The following is a 17,896-nucleotide window of genomic DNA, read 5'->3' as shown; positions in this document are numbered from 1 at the left end:
ATTTGTCCACACAAGAAGTATATATGGATCAAAGCATTTTTGCACAAGAACATTAGAACCGAAACCAAATTTCACCACATGAAAACCCAACATTTCTCTCTCAGGCTTGACACACGCACTTTTAACACATTGAAATCCCATATTTTGGACCATCTATCCTACGGTAACCTTTGGTCATTGTGTTCCAAAGGAAGACAGTTTTCGGTTCGGGAATTTAATCGAACAGTTTGAGTACATGGTCCATGTCACCAAGTTTTTTCACACAAGAGGAAATAACTGTGTAAATGCAAAATGGGTGTTCTTGTTAGGGCTCGGCAGCGAATTTGCTTGAGTTGGTCCATGGATTTGCTGTGCATGAAAGTAGAAAACATCAAAGTTTTTTTCAGTAAAAAAAAAAAAAGAAGCTCAGAAGCGCCGTTGACATCGTCTTGAAATCAGACGATTACGAAGAACCCAAGCTCCGCTGGAGCGCAGATATCGTCACAGCTTCATTTGTGGATGCACCAGCCGGGAATCGAACCCGGGTCTGTACCGTGGCAGGGTACTATTCTACCACTAGACCACTGGTGCCTGTTGATAATGCGGAGAAATAAAAATAATAGCTTCTGTTTATGAAAATAAAATTCAATGTTACACGCGTGTTGTTTTTTATTTTATTGACTGAGATAATTAGGTAGAGGTGATCATGGGCCGGGTCGGGTCGGGTTCGGGCCAGGCCCAAATAAAATTTTAGGTCCATCTACTAGGCCCGGGCCTGGCCCGGCCCGAAATATGGGCCTAAAATTTTGCCCAAGCCCGCCCGAAATAAAATTACTAAGCTGAGAGGCACAGCTTACCCATATTAATTTTTTTTCTTATTTTATTAAATAAAAAATTTAAAAATATAATAAATCAAATATATTTAAAAATATTAAAATAAATATTAAAATAAATAAAATAATACTAAAACAATTCTTAAAACAATACACAAATTAATAATATAATAAAAAATAGTTATATTAAAAATTTAAAATAATTAAAATAAAATAAAAAATTATATATTAATATATAATTCGGGCCGGGCGGGCGGGCCCGGCCAAAAACTCTTACTCGAGGCTGACCGCTTTTTAAGCGGGCCTCGTTTTTGCCCAAGCCCATTTTTCAGCCTATATTTTACCCAAACCCTCCCATTTTTGGACGGGCCTTGGTCGGGCAGGCAGCCAAACCATGATCGGCTCTATAATTAGGTAAATGAACAAAGATTTTTGAGAATTGAAGGGAATTTCATAGTGTGATGGAAGAAGGCAAAAGATGGGAAAAAGAGTTTGTAACCACAAAAAAAAAATAAGTAAGTAAAAAACGAAAAGAGAGTATTTTTAGTGGAATTAAATTTCCTATTCCTTCTAAGTATTTTTGTGACACATTAAAGTTCATCTTAAAGGTTTGTAAGAAACTTATGAATTTATCAATCTTCATCTTATTAATGTCCTTAGTTTCTACGATAGATGTCACCTTGATTGCAAATTTTTCAAGTAAGATCAAATCACTTTCCTTACATACTTTGAGTTTGAATACTTTTTTTCGAGTACAAAAGCCTAACTCGAAATATCACAAAGTTTATTATAACACATTGTTATAGTCTTATTCTCCTACATCCTCAGGGCCTCAAACTTAGTAGTTAACATATTAAGGTTTGATTGTTTCATGATGTTAGTTCCCTCATCTATGATCTTAAGAATTAATCATGCTTCTCTAGAACTTGTTCATTAACTCCACAAAAAATAGCATTAAGTACTTTGGAGTTTCCACTAGCAAGCTTCTCTTCTTCACTTGTTCAAGTTCACACTTAAAACATCAATAGAAGGAGGTTCTCAACCTATCAAAATCGAGCACCAAGCATTCTTTTCCATGAACTTAATGAAAGTTCTCATTATTGTTTTCCTAGTAAGCATAATTGGAGCTACCCAACGTGGGGGTCTGGTCACTAAAGAATGTTCCATCTCAAACAAAAATTAATAGTTGGATCACCACTTAGTACATCAAGTGTCTAGTTTTGATACCAATTGAAAACTTGTTAATTTTTATCTCTCAATTATTAATCTAGATATACATTAAGTTGCAACTGAACAAAGTGACATGACTATACTCAATTTGGAGGCTTTTAAGCTTAGATGTAAATGGATAGGGTCAATTTAGTTTACTTACAATTTACACTCAATAAAATCATTTCTATATAAACAAGTATAGTGCTCTCTAATTCATACTAATAACCTAAATAAGTCGTGCAAATATTAGAATTAATATCTCTTGTTAAATTACAATCAATTAATTCTACTAAAGTAGAGTTAATATAACTTGTTAAATTACAATCAATTACCATAATTTTAATTCCACTAAAGTAGCCATAAAAACGGGTCTTCAATACTCTTTATAAAAGCAAAAAGCTTCTAAACATCAACTTACTTGAAGATCAAATCTTTTATTTGAGTGAATTTGAATTATATTGAGAATCTCTTATTTGATCCTCAATTGTCTTAAAAAGTGATATGCTAACTAAAATACGGTAAGTTTAATGCACTTTGTTAGAGTTGCACCTGGGTTGAAGATGTTTTGTAAAGTTAACACTAATAAATATAGCTTTTTAAGTTTATTTTTTTGAAAAATAATAAAAATTGAAAAGGGTTTATTTTTATTATTCTTATATTTTTAAGGGCTATTTAAATTTAATTTCAAAAGGGACAAACTTAACATGCAAATAGACGAAGAGTTTAAAAGCATTTAAAATTGGAGGCGCCAATAGGAATGGCGTGACCACTTTTTTCATCCAGTCCAAAAAGACAATTGCTTCATTAGGTCCCTGAACATTTTATATAATTAGACTTTAGTTCGATGCCGCCAATAATAATAGCGACACCCAAAATTTTTTTTAAACCAACCAAGGGTGGTGACGCCAATGACAATGGCGTCACCTACGTTTATTGTTTAAAACAGATCATTTTTATAAATAATGCAAAATTTTAGATATTTTTATAAAAAGCCACTTTTTAATGTTTTGTTTTATTCATAAATTTCTTTTCAAGAAATTTTTTCTTAACAAATATTTTTATATTTATTTTATGATTTATAAAATTTAATTATTTTAAAATTTATAATTACTCATAGCAACAATTTTTTTTTTTTTCAAAATTCCAACCTATAACTTTTTCCCACTAAAAAGTATAATCTACCCAATAATTGTTGAGAGATAACATCATCATGTCAATTAGTCGTGAGCGGGACCGAATTGAGCCGACAAGTCACGAGTTCCATTGATGAGAGCCCCTCCCGTCCTGGACGTGCCAAATAAAAGGCCCTCGGTGGGGGATCCAGGTGTGCGGTGCACAAATATGGCAACCCATCAAACTCTCTTGACTTTTATTTGATAGATTTGTTGGAAAGTCATCTCATTCATTTAAACTAAAATTTTTTTAAAAATTTCGAAGGATTAAAATAAAAATATTATGTTAAAATATAAGTCTAACCAATAAAATTAGGTCCATTTAAAATATAAATTGGGCTTAAATTTTAATATTTAAAGATTGAGTTTAATTCGATCCGTTTTAAGTTTATAATATGATATTATTTTTTCTTTTATGTATATCAGGGCAAAGCCAAAATAAATTTTTAGAGAGTGAATAAAATTTTAATTTTTATAGTCTATATTTTTATAATTTTTAAAAGATTAAATCAAATTTTTATAAATTTAGAGGCTAAATTATAATTTTAACTTTACTAATTTAATATTTTTTAAAAAATAAAGACTTAAATAATAATTTTACATTTTAAAAGAGACCGAGGCCCTACCTACCTCTCTAAATTTACCTCCGATGTATATATTATATAATTTATAATTTAAACTTGAAATAACCTAATCTAATCCAACCATCCAATTATCATCTACACTTGTTCCTTACCTAGATGGCTACAATGGGGTTTTAAATATATTGTTATTAAATTTTTTCCCATGTGATGTGCGAGTTAATTATAATTGAATGAAAAATAATATTTTTTCTTATTTGTTTATATTTAAGTTTATTATTTTAATTTAATAAAAAATTAAAAGTAAATTTACTCATTTAAATAAGTGAATACATTGTAATTAAAATAAATAATTTATATATCACCATTTATTTAAGAAAATAATCATGTAATGATGATAACATACGTTGATTAATATTTGATTTTAATTATTATTTAAAAATTGGTTTTAATTTTATACTTAAATAATAATTTTTATTGATATCTTCACTTACATAATTTTAATTAATAATAAAATTATTTTTAATATTTTAAATTTTGAAATAATATATAATATTATTTTCAAATATTTAATATTTTATAAAATTAAATTTTAATAAATTAATATGATGTTTTTAATTTTAAAATTTTATAAATTTTATAAAACCTATTCATAACAGTGTGTAATTTAAATATTTTAAATATTTAATTTTGTAAATTATTAATATCATTCAAATAATGTATTATAATTTTAATATTCTATTCTATTTTTAAAATAATAAAAAATGGAGATAAATAAGACAATTGTTATGTGCCACTGCAATAGGTATGCAACACCATGTTAGTTGGGATCTAAGACTTTATAATATATGGTTTGTTATAAAAGGAGTATTTATTAATATTAGAATTTTTATAAGTTCATGTAAGATTCAAGAATAATGTTTATATCGTATAATAATTTTAATTGATTATAATTTAATTGTAATTTCTTCAACAACAAATATAATATTTATTTAAATTTAAAGATCAAGTCGAATTTAAATTATTGATTATTGGTGTATTTTACCTTATATTTTAGTGAATAAGATTTTTTTTTCTTTCTTGAAACTAAAAAGCCAGCCGTGATCCAATTTCATAAAAAGAAAAGTTGCTAGAAGAGTAACCGAGACAAGATCCTAAGCTAGCGTAGAGCTGAAGCAAATAACAAAAAATTTCCTGATTTCCAAGCACAAGACGTAGATATCACAGCAAGCCTGATCGATTCAAACTCCAACTATCTTTCACCAGAATTCTGCTACTGCATCTTTTCCAACTACACAAAAGAGTCGAGACCAGTGCTAATTTGGTAGATCTAACCGGTAAGTCTACCTGTCTTCTTCGTATATTTGGCTAAAAAAGTTAGCTACTTTGATTTCCTTCTCTGGGTATATACTCTGTGAATCTGCTTGCTTTATCTTTGCTAAAAAAGTGGCCGAAATGCTTCAAGAAATAAGTGATCATAAGAGTAAAGGAGCTTTTGAGAAAGTAGCGGAGGATCCGCCTGCAGCTTCCGTGGTAGTAAGACCTGTAGAGCAGCCGGTTGGTCTAGAATCCACAATCCAAAAGGTATGGAATTGCATCGGAGAAACAGATGTGGGGATCATTGGCCTCTATGGCATGGGGGGCGTTGGCAAGACAACACTCTTGACCAAACTCAAGAACATATTCAGCACCCCACCGAATGATTTTAAAGTTGTTATCTTTGCGGCGGTGTCTAAAGATTACGATGTTGGAAAGATTCAAAATAGGATTGGTGAAAATATTGGTTTTCCTCGATCCTGGGAGAATAAAAGTGTTGAACAGAAAGCCAGAGATATCTATGGGATCTTGAGTAACAAGAGATTTGTTATATTATTGGATGATTTATGGGAGAAGGTGGATTTGAACGAATTTGGGATACCAGAACCAAGTCAAGAAAATGGTTCCAAACTTATTCTTACTAGTCGATCTTTTACTGTATGTAACATAATGGGAGCTCAAAAGATAATCAGAGTGAATTGCCTGGATTCGGAGAAAGCTTGGGAATTGTTCCAAGACAAGGTTGGATATGAAGCTCTGAACAGCCATCCAGATATTCCAAACCTTGCTAAACATGTAGCTGAAAGGTGCTGTGGGTTGCCTCTTGCACTAATTACAGTGGGTCGTACCATGGCTTGCAAGACAACACTTGAGGAATGGAATTATGCAATTGAGATGATGAATCGACCACTTGCATTGTCAACTATAATATATGAGGTGGTATTTCCACTTTTAAAATTCAGTTACGATAATTTGCCTAATGCCACAATGAAATATTGCTTCCTATATTGTTGTCTGTATCCTGAAGATTATTGTATTCCTAAAAAGAGATTAGTGGAGTATTGGTTTTGTGAAGGGCTATTGAATGAATATGATAGAGTTAGTGACGCTCAAATGCAAAGTGACGATATTATTAGCTTTCTTCTGGATGCTTGTTTATTGGAAAGTGGTGGTGAAATACGTGGAGAAGAATGTGTAAAGATGCATGATGTGATCCGCGACATGGCTGTATGGTTTACACACGAATCCGAAGCAACAGAGAATAATTTTTTTGTAAAAGCATGCGCTCAGTTATCTGAAGAACCATATGTTAAGGAATGGGAAAGTGTAAAAAGAATGTCAGTGATGGAAAATAAGATTGAAGTTCTAAAAGGAACACCCAAATGCCCTAACCTTCGAACCTTGTTTCTTAGCCAGAATGAGTTGCAAGTGATCAGCGATGGTTTCTTCCAATTTATGCCTCATCTGACTGTTTTGGATTTGTCAAGAAATCTTCGATTACGAGCGCTACCTAAGGGAATTTCACAATTGGTTTGTCTAGAATGTCTTGACCTATCATTTACTGGTATATCAGAGTTGCCAATAGGGTTGAAATCGTTGATAAAACTAAAAATGCTGGACTTGAGTTACATGCACAATCTCAGAAAAATCCCACATCATTTGATATCTAGGTTTTCGCAGTTGCAAATATTTAGAATGTGGTGGTCGGGATGCGGAGATTATCCTAATAAAGACAATGTTTTGTACGGGAGTAATGAAAAGCTTATGGAGGAGTTGAACGGTTTGCAATGTCTGAATATACTAACTATACATAAGAAAGCACGTTTCGTCTAGAAAGATTCCTAAGCTTTAACTTGTTTCGATGTTGGACCCTAGCATTACAACTTTGTGTTTTTAGAGAATCGAAAATGTTTAATGTTTTATGTTGAGTGATTTTTGAGTTTACCCATTTAAGTAAGTGAATACGATGCTTGTAATTAAAATAAATTATTTATATATAACCATTAATTTAAGAAAATAATTGTGTAATAATGACAGTATGCATCGATTAATATTTGATTTTCATTATTATTATTTAAATTTTGGTTTTAGTTTTATACTTAAATAACAATTTGGTTCTAAAGCATACTTGAGATGCTTTTGTATATTGTATATAAAATGTTATAATATTTTTATATAGTTTTTTGATAAATTATTATGTATATAATTAAACTGTGTGAACACATGCATGCAAGAAACCCACCGTCTTCAAGAAAATAATAAGTTTCCAAATTAAAATGATAAATAAATAATGGGATGGTGGTAAGTAGGGTTACAAAAAAGAATCTCTGCATTAGCTTTAACTAGTCTCATTTTTTGAAAAATTAGCTAAAACATATGGTGATGGATGAGTTTGAATTTTATTTTTTCAATTGTTTTTGAATGTTTTTATTTCATTTTAGTCTTAATTTAATCTCGAATTAATATTAGAGTTTTCGTAATTTGGTGTAAGATCCAAGAATAATCGTATATCATATATTTTGCTTATAATATTTGTCTTCATACGTATAATGATTCAAAATAAATGTAACTTGATCGTAGTTACTTCGACAACAAATATGACACCTTATAACTCAAACCCGACCATCAAATTGAGTTTAGGGTGTTACTATACATATACAAAGGAAAATCCCATGATAAACAATCAAAGCGATTTTTCTATAGATCTAATAGCAATAAAGGAATAACAATCAAAGCGATTTTGGCCCTTTGTTGGTCGGCACCACACTCTCTAAAAAAATTAATTTTTAATCAAATAAAAGGGTGCCGGTCATCAGTGTGCCAGTATCCTAAATTTTTTTTGAAAAAAATACATGAGTGTCGATCATTTAGTGTTTAAACCCCAAAAAAAAAATTTTAATAAAAAATAGTGGTACTGGTCATCTATTTTTTATTACCTAATTTTACTGTTCATTTCAGATCATTTGGGTGAATTTTTTTAGCTAGAGTTATTTTTGTAAATATTAATTTTTTGGGGTTAAATGGGTAAAATAGCCAAAATAACCTAGAATTTTCAGATTTCGAAGCCTTATCCATTCAAATTCCAACTATCTTTCACCAGGATTCTGCTACTGCATCTGCTCCAACTAAACAAAACAGTCGAGACCAGTCCTAATTTGCTGGATCTAACCGGTAAGTCTACCTGTCCTCTTTGCATCTTGCTCCATCTTTGGCTAAAAAAGTTAGCTGCTTTGATTATCTTCTCTGGTTATACACCCTGTGAATCTGCTTGCTTTATCTTTACTATCCATAATGAAAGCTCTAATGGTTGAAAATCCATCTTCTTTAACTTTATTTCATGTGCATCCTCTTCATAACTGTGCCACAATCGCCTTCCACCTCAATCTGTTTAAACCCCATCTTCTTTAACTTCATTTTTCTTTCACTTTTCCAATTTAATTTATTTTGAACACAATTCACTTTGCATCCACATCTCATTTGTTTCCTTTGTTCCAGCTTTCATTTACCAGAATCATGGGCAATTGCTGCTCCGTACAATGTGGTTTAGACAATTTCCTTCTTCGTGGCTTGGATTTCATTGGTGTCCATGCTAATTATGTCTGGAAGCTTAAACAAGATCTTCCAACTTTATCTGCTGCTCTTGAAGAACTGAAGGCGCGAAGAGTCGACGTGAAACGGAGGGTTGATCTTGCAGAACGAAAATTATTGAAGCCATTGGAGGAAGTTCAGCAATGGCTTTCAACAGCGGGACCTACGATAACGGAGGCAGAAAAGTTGATTGAAGATGGCCGTCAACAAATGAATAACTTGTGTCTCGGCGGCTGTGCTTCCAAGAATTGCCTGTCTAGCTACAAGTATGGTAAAAAAGTGAACAAAATGCTTCAAGAAATAAGTGATCTTATGAGGAAAGGAGCTTTTGAGAAAGTAGCAGAGGATCCGCCCCCAGCTCCAGTGGTAGTAAGACCTGAAGGGCAGGCGGTTGCTCTAGAATCCACAATCCAAAAGGTATGGAGTTGCATTGTAGAAACAAATGTGGGGATCATTGGTCTCTATGGCTTGGGGGGCGTTGGCAAGACAACACTCTTGACCAAACTCAACAACAAGTTCAGCACCACACCAAATGATTTTGAAGTTGTTATCTGGGCGGTGGTGTCTAAAGATTACGATGTTGGAAAGATTCAAGATAGGATTGGTGAAAATATTGGTTTTCCACAATCCTGGAAGAATGAAAGTGTTGACCAGAAAGCCATAGATATCTATAGGATATTGAGTAACAAGAGATTTGTTGTATTGTTGGATGATTTATGGAAGAAGGTGGATTTGAACCTAGTTGGGATACCAGAACCAAGCCAAACAAAGGGTTCCAAACTTATTTTTACTACTCGATCTTTGGATATATGTGGCTACATGGAAGCTAAAACGAAAATCAAAGTGGATTGCCTGGAACCGGAGAAGGCTTGGGAATTGTTCCAAGACAAGGTTGGAGATGAAGCTCTCAACAGCCATCCAGATATTCCAAACCTAGCTAAACAAGTAGCTGAAAGGTGCGGTGGGCTGCCTCTTGCACTAATTACAATCGGTTGTGCCATGGCTTGCAAGACAACACCTGAGGACTGGAATTATGCAATTGAGATGTTGAAGCGATGTGCCGTGCCACAAATGGAAGAGGATGTGTTTTCACTTTTAAAATTTAGTTATGATAATTTGCCTAATGCCGCAATGAGAAGTTGCTTCCTATATTGTTGTCTGCATCCTGAAGATTATTGTATTCCCAAAAAGAGATTAGTGGAATATTGGTTTTGTGAAGGGCTATTGATTGAATTTGATAGAATTAGTGAAGCTCAAATGCAAAGTGACCACATTATCAACTTTCTTCTGAATGCTTGTTTATTGGAAAATGGTGGTGAAATACATGGAGAAGAATGTGTAAAGATGCATGATGTGATCCGTGACATGGCTTTATGGATTACACGCAATTCTGAAGCAACAGAGAATAACTTTTTTGTAAAAGCAGGGGCTCAGTTATATGAAGAACCAGATGTTAAGGCATGGGAAAGTGTAAAAAGAATGTCAGTGATGACAAATAAGATTGAAGTTCTCAAAGAAACACCCAAATGCCCTAACCTTCGAACCTTGTTTCTTAGCCAAAATGAGTTGCAAGTGATCAGCGATGGCTTCTTCCAATTTATGCCTCATCTGACTGTTTTGGATTTGTCAAGAAACCTTAGATTACATGTGCTGCCTGAGGGAATTTCACTATTGGTTTGTCTAGAATGTCTTGACCTATCATTTACTGGTATTTCAGAGTTGCCAATAGGGTTGAAATCGTTGACAAAACTAAAAATGTTGGACTTGAGTTATATGCACAATCTCAGAAAAATCCCACAACATTTGATATCTAGTTTTCACAAGTTGCAAATATTCAGAATGTGGTGGTCGGGATACGGAGATTATCCTAATGAAGACAATGTTTTGTATGGTGGTAATGAAAAGCTTATAGTGGAGTTGAAAGGTTTGCAACGTTTGAGTATAATAAGGATACAGAAAAGGCATGCTTTGTCTAGAAAGATTCCTGAGCCTTAAGCTTTCACACATTGAGCACAGTTCAAATTTTCTACTATGACCAATTGAGAGATATGACCTGACTGATTTTTGTTCCAAATCTAAAGACTCTTTGGATAGCTGGGTGTGCAAAAATGGTAGAAATATTGAGTGAGAAAAAACTTGGTGAAGTTACGGGTGTGACTGGAATTCCGTACTCTAAATCATTTCTGAAGCTTGAAACACTTGAATTATTTGGTCTACCGAAATTGAGGAGCATATATTGGGATGCCCTACCCTTCCCATATTTGAAACTTATTCGTGTAAATGGCAAACAAGAATTGAGGAAGCTTCCTCTCAACTCAGACAGTGCAAAAGGGAATCTGCTCACTGTTCAGGGAAGAAAAGATCGGTGGGCAAGAGTAGAATGGGAAAATGAAGCCGCTCAAGATGCTTTTCTTCCTTATTTCAAGTCTCTTCCTGTATGAAATGTAGAAAAACGTAAAAATTGCAAAAGTGGTTCATTGTTGTGTGATGTTTGAATTTTGAGAAAATAGCTCTACTTATTTAGTTGCAGTTTGCAAATCATTTTAGACTTACATGTATATATTTTCTATTTTTAAATTATATCACTTTTAATGTATTAATATTTAATAATTTTTGTATGTTTTACATCATAATATTATGATTATTAGATATTTAATTTTATGTGATATAAACTACATAATATATAAAAATAAAACAATATTATGATTTAAGTAACTGATGTTGGAGCCCCTTGGCCTATTTTTTAAATTGATTAATTTTTTTTAAACCAAATTTTCAGGTTTTTTACTTTTTACTGAACTTTCTCTCAATGGGCTTTTAATTTTAAACGAATATCTTAACACTTGAATAGATTTTACTGTCATCGTTGTTTTCATGCCCGTCCAAATGGAATCTTAATTGGTCGAATAGAAACTGCACTCAAGATTACTAAACTATTATTAAGTTTGTGTTTTGGTCATTCATATTCAGAAAGTTACAAAATGATCACTAAATTGTTTAAAAGTTTTCATTTAAATCACTAAACTACTCGAAAATTTTTATTTAAGTCATTGATTGTTAAGTTATTTTTTTTCTAAGTCCGGCTAGCAAGCTTCAAGCAAGAATTCCACGCTTGATATGATGTATCAACACCCATGCCTTAAATCCAAATCTATTTGATCGTCAATGTTGGAGACCGAAAAAGAAATTTGTTTAAATTTTTTTCGTAGATTCATGCGTTTAAAACCATTTCATGAAAAAAATATTGAATTGTAGAAGAGAAGGGGAAGAAGAGCTTTTGATTGTTGCGGGCGGTGTGAACTGACAAGGTCATACAACAATGAGTTTAACAATCCAATGATTCAAATGAAAATTTTTAAATAATTTAGTGACCATTATGTAATTTTTTGAAGTTGAGTAAATTTACTAGTAGTTTAGTAATTGTGGTTGCAATTTACCCTCTTTCAATTCAATCATGTACAGACAAATAAATGTTGATTTACACCATGAGCCACTCAACTAATTAAATTAAAAATGAATTTTTACAATTATTCTTGAATATCTTTCGAATTGAACCATTATTATCATATGAACAACATTCAACAATGAAGTCAAGGCAAAGCTAGGAACTTTTTAAGGGCCGAATATTAGTTATGGAATTCTCCAAAACTGCAAGCAACTTAGAGACATGGGATTTGGCATCATCCACACTTGTAGCACTCATCATCTCCCTCACAAACAAGTCCACCCATTCAGCACCAGCACCATCAGCAGGCATATTTTCAGAGGCTGATTGATTCTGAATAGTCACAGCAGCAGCAGCAGCAGCTTCTCCATTATTAGTTAATATACCTGCAATTTCAATGCAGATGCGAGATTCCCTTTACAAAATAAGAACTGTCCAGCTTAAACAGATGGCATATCACACACAGCTTAAACATAGAATAATTGATGTTGTGGTATCAGCCTTCAATGTAGTCAATGTTGTTGATTCTAACCACAATACAATATTGGAACTTGGAAGCATAAAGCTAGGGACATGGACATAGGATGTCAAAATTAAAATGAAGATTTGTCACTTGATAATGCTTCTGATGAGTTGAAAGAAGAAATGGCAACTAGCGGTAGAAGATTTAGTTTTGCATTTATTGATTTGCAAAGCATATTCATCAATTAGATGCGTAATGTAAACATTTCCAGCTCATCATAGAAACGCTTTTGCAAATCAACCATCAATCAACAATTAAACTATTAAGTAAAAAAATTTTGATCAGAAATTCAGCTGACAATGCTAAACTTAAATGAATATAATTACAAAAAATAGGGGTATACCCTGCTCAGCAGTTGTGCCCAGTTCCTCAACAGGACAAGTCTTTTCCCCTCTAGCCTCTGCTGCTCCTAAGCAAAGCTCCTCCAGCCTCTTGATGGCAGTGTCTATATCATTGCCACATTCTAATAGCGCTTGCTCCTGAAGCAGAAACGAATAATTGCTAATTATAATGGAAGAAATGGATGAATCACTATTTCAATAGCCAATAATAATCCCTCGATCAACAATGCAACAATAAAACCAAAGAGTTTAAAAGCTATGCATGCAACAGAAAGAAGACAAAAAAGCTAAATCTTATTTACAGTAATGGAACTAAAAAAGAAAACCCTACACAAAGATTTGATTAATGATAATCATACAAGAAAGCAACTATATGCTCCAACTTAATCTAGAACTTGCAAAAATAGGAGCGGAATACAAGCCAACATCAGAGATTTTCAATTAGCAGCCCCTTTCATGGCCTAAATCCACACAATTACAATTGTTAGAATATCAAATGAAGACTTAACATTTAGTTTTCTTTTCACTCTAACAAGCAATACTTAACGTTGTATTATATCATGTTATAATCATATTCGTTTTACGACTACCATCGGAAACCCCACGTGCCATTTCCATTTGTCCACACAAGAAGTACATATGGATCAAAGCATTTTTGCACGAGAACATTAGAACCAAACCCAGATTTCACCACAAGACAATACAAACTCTTTCCCAAATGAAAACCCAACATTTCTGTCAAAACCCTTGAAGAGGAAAGGAAAGGTGTAATTATCAGGCTTAACACTCAGTTTTAACTTTTAACACGTTGAAATCCCATATTTTGGACAATCTACCTACAGTAACCTTGGGTCATTGTGTTCCCAAGGAAGACAGTTTTCGGTTCGGGAATTTGATAGAACAGTTTTGAGTACATGGCCCATGTCATCAAGTACATACATACAGGAGGAAATAACTGTGTAAAAAGTAAATGGGTGGTCAGAAGCGCCGTTGATATCGTCTTGAAATCAGACGATTGCGAAGAACCCAACTCCGCTAGAGCGCAGCTATCGTCACAGCACCTTCATTGAAGGCTGCACCAGCCGGGAATCGAACCGGGGTCTGTACCTTATATTTTAGTGAATAAGATTTTTTTTTCTTTAACAACAAATATAATATTAATTTAAATTTAAAGATGGAGTCGAGTTTGAATTGTTGACTATAGGTGTATTTTACCTTATATTTTAGTGAAAAAGATTTTTTTTTTCTTTCTTGAACTAAAAAGCCAGCTGTGATCCAATTTCATAAAGAGATAAGATGCTAGAAGAGTAACCGAGACAAGATCCTAAGCTAGTGTAGAGCTGAAGCAAATAACAAAAAATTTCCTGATTTCCAAGCACAAGACTTAGATATCACATCAAGCCTGATCGATTCAAACTCCAACTATCTTTCACCAGAATTCTGCTACTGCATCTGCTCCAACTACACAAAAGAGTCGAGACCAGTGCTAATTTGGTAGATCTAACCGGTAAGTCTACCTGTCTTCTTCGTATCTTTGGCTCAAAAAGTTAGCTACTTTGATTTCCTTCTCTGGGTATACACTCTGTGAATTTGCTTGCTTTATCTCTGCTAAAAAAGTGGCCGAAATGCTTCAAGAAATAAGTGATCATAAGAGTAAAGGAGCTTTTGAGAAAGTAGCGGAGGATCCGCCTGCAGCTTCAGTGGTAGTAAGACCTGTAGAGCAGCCGGTTGGTCTAGAATCCACAATCCAAAAGGTATGGAATTGCATCGGAGAAACAGATGTGGGGATCATTGGCCTCTGGGGCATGGGGGGCGTTGGCAAGACAACATTCTTGACACAACTCAAGAACATGTTCAGCACCCCACCGAATGATTTTAAAGTTGTTATCTGGGCGTTGGTGTCTCAATATTACGATGTTGGAAAGATTCAAAATAGGATTGGTGAAAATATTGGTTTTCCTCGATCCTGGGAGAATAAAAGTGTTGAACAGAAAGCCAGAGATATCTATGGGATCTTGAGTAACAAGAGATTTGTTGTATTATTGGATGATTTATGGGAGAAGGTGGATTTGAACGAATTTGGGATACCAGAACCAAGTCAAGAAATTGGTTCCAAACTTATTTTTACTACTCGATCTTTGGACGTATGTGGCTACATGGGAGCTCAAAGGATATTCGAAGTGGGGTTCCTGGAACCGGAGAAGGCTTGGGAATTGTTCCAAGACAAGGTTGGAGATGAAGCTCTCAACAGCCATCCAGATATTCCAAACCTAGCTAAACAAGTAGCTGAAAGGTGCGGTGGGGTGCCTCTTGCACTAATTACAATCGGTCGTGCCATGGCTTGCAAGACAACACTTGGGGAATGGAATTATGCAATTGAGATGCTGAATCGACTTGCATTGTCAAATATAAAAAATGAGGTATATCCGCTTTCGCTTTTAAAATTCAGTTACGATAATTTGCCTAATGCCACAATGAAATATTGCTTCCTATATTGTTGTCTGTATCCTAAAGATTATTGTATACCTAAAAAGAGATTAGTGGAGTATTGGTTTTGTGAAGGGCTATTGAATGAATTTGATAGAGTTAGTGACGCTCAAATGCAAAGTGACGACATTATCAGCTCTCTTCTGAATGCTTGTTTATTGGAAAATGGTGGTGAAATACATGGAGAAGAATGTGTAAAGATGCATGATATGATGCATGACATGGCTTTATGGATTACAAGCGAATCCGAAGCAACAGAGAATAATTTTTTTGTAAAAGCAGGGGCTCAGTTATGTAAAGAACCAAATGTTGTGGCATGGGAAAGTGTAAAAAGAATGTCAATGATGGAAAATAAGATTGAAGATCTCAAAGGAACACCCAAATGCCCTAACCTTCGAACCTTGTTTCTTAGCCAGAATGAGTTGCAAGTGATCAGCGATGGTTTCTTCCAATTTATGCCTCGTCTGACTGTTTTGGATTTGTCAAGAAATCTTCGATTATGAGCGCTACCTAAGGGAATTTCACAATTGGTTTGTCTAGAATTTCTTGACCTATCATTTACTGGTATATCAGAGTTGCCAATAGGGTTGAAATTGTTGACAAAACTAAAAATGTTGGACTTGAGTTACATGCACAATCTCAAAAAAATCCCACAACATTTGGTATCTAGTTTTTCGCAGTTGCAAATATTTAGAATGTGGTGGTCGGGATGCGGAGGTTATCCTAATGAAGACAATGTTTTGTACGGGAGTAATGAAAAGCTTATGGAGGAGTTGAACGGTTTGCAATGTTTGAATATACTAACGATACGTAAGAAAGCACGTTTCGTCTAGAAATATTCCTAAGCTTTAATTTGTTTCGATGTTAGACCCAAGTATTATAACTTTTGTGATTTTAGAGAATCGAAAACGTTTAATGTTTTATGCTTTGTGATTTTGGGGTTTACCCATTTAAGTGAGTACAATGCTTGTAATTAAAATAAATGATTTATGTATAACCATTAATTTTAAAAAATAATTGTGTAATGATGACAGTATGCATAGATCAATATTTGATTTTAATTATTATTTTTAAAATTTGGTTTTAGTTTTATACTTAAATAACAATTTGGTTGTAAAGCAGACTAGAGATGCTTTTGTATATTGTATATATAAAATGTTATAATATTTTTATATAGTTTTTGATAAATTATTATATAAATAATTAAAATGTGTGAACACATAATTTTCCAAATTAAAATAATAAATAAATAATGGGATGGTGGTAAGTAGGGTTATAATTATTCTCATTTTTGAAAAATTAGCTAAAATTACTTTTTAATATTTTGTTTATTTTAGTTTTAATTGATCTCAGATTAGTATTAGAGTTTTTATAAGTTCGTGTAAGACTCAATGATAATCGATATTACATATTTTGTTTATAATACTTGTGTTTACATGTATAATGATTTAAAATGAATGTAACTTGATCATAGTTGTTTTGATAACGAATATGACACCTTATAATTTAGACTCAATGATCAGGTTAAATTTGGGGTGTTATTATACATATACAAGGAGAAATCCGATGATAAACAATCAAAGTAATTTTTCTATGGATCTAACCGCAATAAAGGAATAATGATTGAAATCTGGATGAGCCAAAGAGCGTCGGTTAGTGGCAGAGACGCCCCACATGGTGGCTGCTTGAACGTCGGCCAGCTGTAGACATTGCCCAAGCTTAAGGAACTTGAACAATGCCCTTTCTCCAACCATTCATGAAATCTTGAATCCTATTTGCAAATGAAACCCTAAACCAAATTCCTCATCTTTTATTCCAAATTTCTTCCTTTTCACTATTACGTTAATTCCCAAATTCGATTTGAAATTGAAACTTAACCTAGATTCCTTCATCTTCCCTTCTCAATTCCTTCCTCTTCAGTGCTACGTTTGAAACGGATACCAAAAGCTCACAAATGTAAATATCCCAAATTTTTAGGGTTATACCCCATTTAATGATAATATTTTTAATGAATAACAATGATATGGAATTTACTTTAGTTATATGGAAAATCAAAATTTAAAAGAAAAATCTATGTCAGTTTGTGGTTTGTGATTTTAATGTGGGTTCTTAAATTGTAAATTTTTTATTTTAGGTGCCTAAAATAAAATTATTTTGATAGTTGGTGACTATCTTTGTATTTTACCCTAGATTTTAATATTCTATTAGGAGCAAATAGTTATTAAGAATATTTTTGTTCTTTTTTAAACTAGAAAGCCAGCAGTGATCCAATTTCATGAAGAGAAAAGATGGTAGCAGAGGAACCCTGACAAGTACCTAAGCGAGCGTAGAGCTGAACCAAATAACCAAAAATTTCCTCATTTCCATGCACAAGACTTGATCGATTCAAATTCCAACTATCTTTCACCAGATTTCTGC

At 33.2% G+C, this 17,896-nt stretch overlaps 4 protein-coding genes and 3 non-coding genes across 8 annotated transcripts; 3 read left to right on the top strand and 4 right to left on the bottom strand.

The window, feature by feature from the left end:
- Window positions 1-401: 401 nt before the first annotated feature.
- LOC128294599 (small nucleolar RNA snoR114) lies at window positions 402-489 on the bottom strand. Its single transcript, XR_008284907.1, has one exon. It is a non-coding gene; the product is annotated as a small nucleolar RNA snoR114 (small nucleolar RNA).
- Window positions 490-499: 10 nt separating this feature from the next.
- Window positions 500-570, bottom strand: TRNAG-GCC (transfer RNA glycine (anticodon GCC)). The gene has a single exon. It is a non-coding gene; the product is annotated as a tRNA-Gly (tRNA).
- A 4,033-nt stretch (window positions 571-4,603) lies between these two features.
- LOC108484652 (probable disease resistance protein At1g12290) lies at window positions 4,604-7,114 on the top strand. Its single transcript, XM_017788525.2, has one exon. The coding sequence runs from the start codon at window positions 5,233-5,235 to the stop codon at window positions 6,925-6,927; it is 1,695 nt and encodes a 564-aa protein (XP_017644014.1). The 5' UTR covers window positions 4,604-5,232; the 3' UTR covers window positions 6,928-7,114.
- Window positions 7,115-8,134: 1,020 nt separating this feature from the next.
- On the top strand, window positions 8,135-11,292 carry LOC108484362 (disease resistance protein SUMM2-like). Its single transcript, XM_017788120.2, has 2 exons — window positions 8,135-8,265; window positions 8,590-11,292. Exon 2 carries the CDS (start codon window positions 8,608-8,610, stop codon window positions 10,675-10,677), a length of 2,070 nt encoding a protein of 689 aa, XP_017643609.1. The 5' UTR covers window positions 8,135-8,265; window positions 8,590-8,607; the 3' UTR covers window positions 10,678-11,292.
- Window positions 11,293-12,159: 867 nt separating this feature from the next.
- LOC128294065 (uncharacterized) lies at window positions 12,160-13,724 on the bottom strand. Its single transcript, XM_053029797.1, has 3 exons — window positions 13,629-13,724; window positions 12,994-13,129; window positions 12,160-12,513 (listed from the first exon to the last, which is right to left on the bottom strand). Exons 1-3 carry the CDS (start codon window positions 13,722-13,724, stop codon window positions 12,284-12,286), a joined length of 462 nt encoding a protein of 153 aa, XP_052885757.1. The 3' UTR covers window positions 12,160-12,283.
- A 241-nt stretch (window positions 13,725-13,965) lies between these two features.
- LOC128294602 (small nucleolar RNA snoR114) lies at window positions 13,966-14,052 on the bottom strand. The gene has a single exon (XR_008284910.1). It is a non-coding gene; the product is annotated as a small nucleolar RNA snoR114 (small nucleolar RNA).
- Window positions 13,980-17,853, top strand: LOC108484022 (probable disease resistance protein At4g14610). Of its 2 annotated transcripts, XM_053029423.1 has the most exons (2): window positions 13,988-15,411; window positions 17,731-17,853. In XM_053029423.1, exons 1-2 carry the CDS (start codon window positions 14,617-14,619, stop codon window positions 17,755-17,757), a joined length of 822 nt encoding a protein of 273 aa, XP_052885383.1. In that variant the 5' UTR covers window positions 13,988-14,616; the 3' UTR covers window positions 17,758-17,853. The 2 variants fall into 2 exon arrangements, with proteins under 2 accessions (XP_017643117.1, XP_052885383.1); XM_017787628.2 differs by lacking the exon at window positions 17,731-17,853 and having other exon boundaries at window positions 13,980-16,495.
- Window positions 17,854-17,896: the final 43 nt, after the last annotated feature.

Source organism: Gossypium arboreum, chromosome 6 (assembly GCF_025698485.1).
Source record: "Gossypium arboreum isolate Shixiya-1 chromosome 6, ASM2569848v2, whole genome shotgun sequence".
Classification (NCBI taxonomy): domain Eukaryota; kingdom Viridiplantae; phylum Streptophyta; class Magnoliopsida; order Malvales; family Malvaceae; genus Gossypium; species Gossypium arboreum.
This window is presented reverse-complemented; position numbering and strand designations above follow the sequence as displayed.

What these genes read in the sequence shown, in the direction of transcription:
- LOC108484652 (XM_017788525.2), top strand. Translation starts at nt 5,233, where the DNA reads ATGCTTCAAGAAATAAGTGATCATAAGAGTAAAGGAGCTTTTGAGAAA.
- LOC108484362 (XM_017788120.2), top strand. Translation starts at nt 8,608, where the DNA reads ATGGGCAATTGCTGCTCCGTACAATGTGGTTTAGACAATTTCCTTCTT.
- LOC128294065 (XM_053029797.1), bottom strand. Translation starts at nt 13,724, where the DNA reads ATGTTGGGTTTTCATTTGGGAAAGAGTTTGTATTGTCTTGTGGTGAAA. An exon ending in AAAAATGCTTTGATCCATAT is followed by an intron (nt 13,130 to 13,628) that starts GTACTTCTTGTG and finishes TTTCTGCTTCAG; the next exon opens with GAGCAAGCGCTATTAGAATG. An exon ending in GGGCACAACTGCTGAGCAGG is followed by an intron (nt 12,514 to 12,993) that starts GTATACCCCTAT and finishes TTGAAATTGCAG; the next exon opens with GTATATTAACTAATAATGGA.
- LOC108484022 (XM_017787628.2), top strand. Translation starts at nt 14,617, where the DNA reads ATGCTTCAAGAAATAAGTGATCATAAGAGTAAAGGAGCTTTTGAGAAA.